This window comes from Phyllobates terribilis, unplaced genomic scaffold (genome assembly GCF_046119375.1).
Source record: "Phyllobates terribilis strain yellow unplaced genomic scaffold, ASM4611937v1 Scaffold_213__1_contigs__length_3403324, whole genome shotgun sequence".
In the NCBI taxonomy this organism is placed as follows: Eukaryota; Metazoa; Chordata; class Amphibia; order Anura; family Dendrobatidae; genus Phyllobates; species Phyllobates terribilis.
In genome coordinates this window covers 911257-917256 of record NW_027362973.1, presented here as the reverse complement: position 1 = coordinate 917256, position 6000 = coordinate 911257, and the positions used below count along the sequence as shown (strand labels likewise).

Below are 6000 nucleotides of genomic sequence, written 5' to 3'. Positions count from 1 at the left end.
AAGGTTGTGATGCACCAAGATTGCCAAAGAAACACTGCTGTGACCTAATAAAATAGTCTGCAGGAGGAACACGATCCACATTGTTGCAGATCTATTATTGTGGACATTTGTGTAGATACTTCTGGATTTTTTGAAAATATAACGTTTATACACCTTGATAGTTTGATCTCTATCAGTTACTGGTCATTAATGCCACAACAAGCTTCTCTCAAACTGTTTAATTAAAAAAAATATAAATAACAAAACATTGACAAAGGCAAAACGTTTGTACCAGAGTAACCTGTGATTTTAGTTACATATAAAAAACATCTATATGAAGAAGTTACTGACATTTGTAAAATACAAAAAGTAACAAACAAATGTAACATTACACAAAACATGTTGCTCATAGTTCCTGCCATTAGAATGAGGTCTGTATGTAGTACACTAAGATGGCACGGATCATCCACAATCAATGGAGGACTTCTGAGATATGAAGACTTTGAATTGATATTGCGTGTCATGGTGCGCAGGAGTAATGGCAGAGATCACATGGATCAGGTCACACAAGGAGGCAGGATCTGCTTTGAATGGTTTTTCCAAACAAAATACATTTTCATCAATAGATCTTGGGATAAGGCCGGCTTTCTTTCAGCTTTCCCGGCCCATTAAGATACTTTGTTCTGCCCTCAGCAGTGCAGAGAGAAGTGCACCTGCGCAGGAGCGCAATGGAGGAGACTGTGTATATGACATAGGACGCGTTATCCAAATGAAGCAGACCAGGACGCCATTCACAAAATAGGAGGCGTTGTGCCCAGATCAGCAAGGCCCAACAGACCAGGCTGCCCCTCCAGTGAGAATAAATGCTGTTTTTTAAATTATTACAGACTGGCCTGGGGACTTGTATACAGCCTTGTGGAATAAGGTGATGGAAGGTGAACATGATGGGGGACGACTACTGGGCGCTTCACAGAGAAGGTCCACAGCCTTGTATAAGACAAAAGGGAGCGAGAGAAGCTTTGAAGGGAATAGGAGCAAAAATTAATTTCCAATAATGTTGCCGAATGACTGGTGAACACATTTTTATATATAATAGTGTAAATTTGTGGGTACAATAAAGAGGTCTCTTGTACATGTAGCTTATACGCAATTTTGTGTGCATTTTTTAGGGGGGCAAAATCAATACTTTTGGGTGGGCAGGGGGGGTCAGGGCATAAAAAAAAATAAAAGTCAGTCATTGGATTTGAATAAATTTTCATAAAGCCAAATTTTACATACCTGTATCATTATTCCAAGACCTATTAAAGTGTATATTGTTCATGTGATAAACCCTTTACTGTTTTTGTTTGTAGCGAATATGTTAATGTGCAACAGATATTATACACACACACATAATATGCATATATAAATAGAATAGTAAACAACTATTTCAAGCCACTTAAAGTGGTAAAGTGCAAAGAAAAAGAAATCCAACTCGTAAATATTAAATTAAAATTAGTTCCATCAAGTTTGCTATAACCTAAGGTCAGCATTGGAAGACAGTATGATTATTTAACAGACATTTGAAGAGGAGGCCGGGCATTTGACCAGACCTTTCTATCAGCCTTGTCCAATTGTAATCTTCAAATCTACAGGAGAAGACTGATGGATGGGCCTAGTTACATGTGCTTTCACCAGCAGCCATTGCATGGAGTGGAGAACTGTGCAGTCTGTGAGGATAAAGTGTCAACTGTATAATAGTAAGTACCACAAAAATAGGTCCTCAACACATCTGATTAATCTTTATTTTATGTGCCTGACCTTATTAACTTATTCTGCAGCCACAATAGACACTGTAATACAGCAGCCATAAGAGATAAATAGTGCAAAATTTTCAATTACAACTAGTTTGCTAAATATTTTTTTCTAGGTCATAAACGTATGAATTCAAGAAAAGTAACTAGCAACTAGCCACAAAAGGTGGACAAGCTCTAAGTGTGAGATAGATATATATAATCTCTATCTATATCAAAAACACCCAACCCTACCTAAAGTAAATTTTTGTTTTTATTCTCTAGGCACATGGGACAGTAAAAGCGTTTTCTTGTTGTAACAAGTTTGTCATCTTTTTTGATATTTACACATGCTAAGTGAAACCATGATTTGCACAAGGAACATTCCACCATATGTTCATGTGCTTTGTACACGTGGCAAAGGCAGTAAGTTGTAAGAGTTAACCTTTTTTTATATATTTTCTGACGAAGCTTGGTTTCATAAGGAAATAATTCCAAACGACCCTTTTCTAGGCATAAAATTAGATGACTGCGCATCTCAGCCTGGTTAAATTCTACACTCTTTAGATCTACACCTTCGGCTAATGCCACTGCATTGGCAATTGCAAAAAGCCCACAATCATTTGCTCCATTTTGTTTCTGGCAACACATAATTGTAACATCCAGAATTTTATTACAGCCGTGGAAAAGTGGTTTGTACATTTTCAAAATTTGTTTTTTCAGAGTGTCAGAAATGGAAGAGGAGTGCAATGAGTTAAATACAGTGACCGAATTGTTGTTACATGCTGAAACTAGCCAATGTGCGCCAACATGGTGGATCTGGATGATATGGCTGCCAGTTACCAAAGGAATGTCAGAATGGGCCAACACTACTGTGTCCATCAAACCTGATACTTTAGGGCATGCTTTTATAATTAAATTCTGGCACGCATTAATTATATTATCGTCTAACCATTCTTGCTCGGTTATCAAGGCACGATCCCTGAAGCTCAATTTTATATTCTTTACAGTGACCCACACACAATCCAGCTTTTCTGTTGGGGGTGTTTGTGGGGTAGCCCCTTGTCCATCTACATTCACAGTTTCCCATACATCAGCTGTTTTATTCTCTGCCTTAGATCCTACTCTGTGAATGTCCATGTTTTTTTGTTTCCCATATTTTCTTACAGGAAGCTCCTGTATAGCTTTTGAGACTGTTATTTTTGGTGCTGGTTTCAGTGGCAAGCCACCTTCTTGGGGGATTTGTTCCCGTAATTGTAAATACAAATTACTTAATTCAACAGTGAGATGTTTCACAAAGTCTTGATTGTCCAAAAGATATACTGAGTCTATAAATCTTTTTAACACTTTGACACAATGGCGAATCAAATAGGTCAGCCGATTTCTCCTCCTAGAGGGCAATTCGTGCAGTGTTGGATCTGAACGGACACTATTTTGTGGTCTACACTCGTGTTCTTGTAAACCATTGTCACAATGCCTAGTGTTTGTGTCCACAAAACAATCACTATCCAGGATAAAAAGGGGGTTTTCAGAGTATGCTGGATTAATGTCATGCCACTGCCAATTTGCAACACGCAAAATTAAACACATGTGTTTACATGGTAGCAGAAATTTCTGCCAGTCTTTGCATGTGCAAGTGGGCCCATCCAATCCAACACAAACAGTATGCATTTTTTCTAAGTCAATTGCAGACTCGCTTTTAACTTCAAAAAGTCCCTTATCAGAGTCCAAACATTTAAGGTGTGACAAATCAAGGCCACTGTAGTAACGCTGCATTACATGGTCAATGAATCCACGAGGCCGATTTTTTAAAAACGATGGGACTTCTACGACGTATTTTCGGTAATAGTCAGAACTCGTTAAATTCATCTGTACGTATCTGTGAAAATAAAACAAGTCAGTTAAAAAAAAAAAAGCTGTTAACCTGAAGGTATAGGGTGAATTGACAGGTTAATAGGGTTTGGAAGCCGCACTGAAAGCCCTGCTGCTGTGAGTAGAGATGGGCAAACTGCTCGGTTTTACCCGGGTTTGTGAGCGGGGTTGCTTTGTTAAAGCAAACTGCTAATAACCATACTGATTATACTTACCGAGTCTGCGTTGTCTTCCAGCTCTGCTGCGGTGCTGCATCACTTTCGGGGGGAATAGTCACGTGACTGGCCACAGCCAATCACATACACTCAGAAGATAAGGGGCGGCCCAGAAGTGACGCAGCGATTCTTCACAGCAGGAAGAGAGAACGCCTACCCAGTAAGTATATTAGGTGTAGTAACTATTTGCTTGCTTTAACGGAGTAACCCCGGTCACGAACCCGGGTAAAGCCAAACAGTTCGCCCATCCCTAGCCATGAACAACTGAAGATGTTTCCTTAGCAGTGCATCAGTAAATAGTGCGCAGTGGCTGTAAACACATCCCGACACTGACTGACAGCTGGCTGTACAGTGCATCAGTAGAGAGGTTGTGGCTTCAAAATCTATCATTTGCCAATGGATGATGTGGATATTCATGTGATTAAAACAAAATTCTAATTTCATTAGTCTGCTACAACAAACAGAAAAAAAAAATAATTTGAAGTTGAAACACTCACTCTGGGGTATCTATACACCCATTTTTTGTTTTGTCATTTAAAAACAAACAAAAACAAATACAAGAACCTGTTTAATAGTAATAAATGAAGTTTTAAAACATAGCCTTCAAAAATTATGTGAAAAAAAAAAGCATTATATTTTGGACTTTTTGGTCCCATTCTTGGTTTTGCATAAAGTGGTTGTCCAATGCTTGGACTACTCCTTCTCACTCCCCATGTTCAACCCCAGAATAATAAAGCCTATACTCCCCTCTAGTGCCAGTCCGGTTCCAGTGATGTCCGAACTCGCGTTTCCATAGCCCAGGTGCCATTTTTATGACATGTGAGCTTCACAACCAATCATCACCAGTTTCCTTCTCCCCACCTTCAAATTCTTAAGTGAACTCTGCATCTGCCACCCACTTCATATCAATTGCTCCTGCATACCAAGGCAAGGAGAATGAAGGTGGAGGTGACTAGTCTCGGACCTTGCTTGTCATAACAATGTCATCTAGGCTCCAGGAAGGATCGTTCTGACATCGCTTGAACAGTGCCGGCCCAAGGGTATTTTTTTCTTTTTAGATGGGTGCGCACATGGAGAATAAGAAGTGGTTGTCCTACAAGTGGACAACCCCTTAAAGCTGGAGACACACTGGGCAAAATGCATGCGATATACTCGCAAGAGTCTCGCATGCCTCACCTGGCACGACCGCCAGCTCTCTGGACAGGAGTGTATCAGGTGCATGTGTTTCTGTAAAGCTGCTGACCCGATCCTGTCCAGAGAGCCGGTGGTCGTGCCAGTTGAGGCATGTGAGACTCGTGGGAGTATCTCACATGCATTTCACCCAGTGTGTTTCTGGCTTTAAAGCAACATTCCATGCTTTTTTTTTTTATTTATTGCACCACTGGAGTGGTGCTTTAAATTTAATTCCCCTGCCTCTTGTCTTATACTTACCCTCCCGACCCGTGGCTTCATCCTTTAAGTGCCGCGTCACTCCTATGGCAACATCTTTTGTATAGAAGTCCGAAGTAACCTCACAAGTGTTCAATGCAGTATGAGAGGCAGATCTAGGCTCTCGTAAAGATGTATTGATTTGTGACCTACAGCAACCCCATAAAAAACTGGAGCTGCTGGCAGATCCCAAATCTCCACTAACTGTAGTAACGCTGGAAACAGATGAAAACTGAGGCAGGTGAGTGTAAAGACTGGAGCCAGAGGCCTTGCATTTAAGCACCACTGTACTGTTAAAAAAAAAAAAAAAAAAGATAAATTGTGCTTTAAGTAATGGGCAACCCGAAATACGATCCATGATGCCTGAATCACAGGCAGCATAAAAGATACTGGCTACATTATATTGTAGATATCTTGGTTCATAGTAACTCTGTAAAGCATGCTGGTACCATGTGTCTTAGATGACAAGTGCTTGAAGCACGTCTGTCCACAGAAAGCTTCTGTACATCACACTTCAAAAACTGATAGGGAGAGACCTGTCAGTCATACAGAGCAGGACAGGGAGAATAGTTTGGGGAAGGACCTGCTGTTTGCACTTGTAATCTGAGACACGTGGTTCCCAGCATGCTTTTCAGAGTTACTAAGAAATGCTGCAACATCCTGGAGTAAGATAACACATCTGCAATATAATCTAGCCAGTATCATGTATGCTGCCTGCAGTTCGGGCATCATGG

At 40.4% G+C, this 6000-nt stretch overlaps 1 protein-coding gene and 1 long non-coding RNA gene across 3 annotated transcripts in view; one reads left to right on the top strand and one right to left on the bottom strand.

Annotated features, from left to right (window-relative positions):
* Positions 1–203: 203 nt before the first annotated feature.
* LOC141213755 (uncharacterized) overlaps positions 204–6000 on the bottom strand; it is a 28278-nt gene continuing 22481 nt past the window's right edge. For both annotated transcript variants that reach the window (XM_073665361.1, XM_073665360.1), the window contains one exon: positions 204–3630. In XM_073665361.1, the coding sequence (XP_073521462.1) occupies positions 2007–3630 (1624 nt within the window). In that variant the 3' untranslated portion in view covers positions 204–2006. The remainder of the gene's footprint in view (positions 3631–6000) is intronic.
* LOC141213757 (uncharacterized) overlaps positions 1337–6000 on the top strand; it is a 30885-nt gene continuing 26221 nt past the window's right edge. The window contains exons 1-2 of the long non-coding RNA XR_012283095.1: positions 1337–1718; positions 3860–3998. This is a non-coding gene — a long non-coding RNA (uncharacterized lncRNA). The remainder of the gene's footprint in view (positions 1719–3859; positions 3999–6000) is intronic.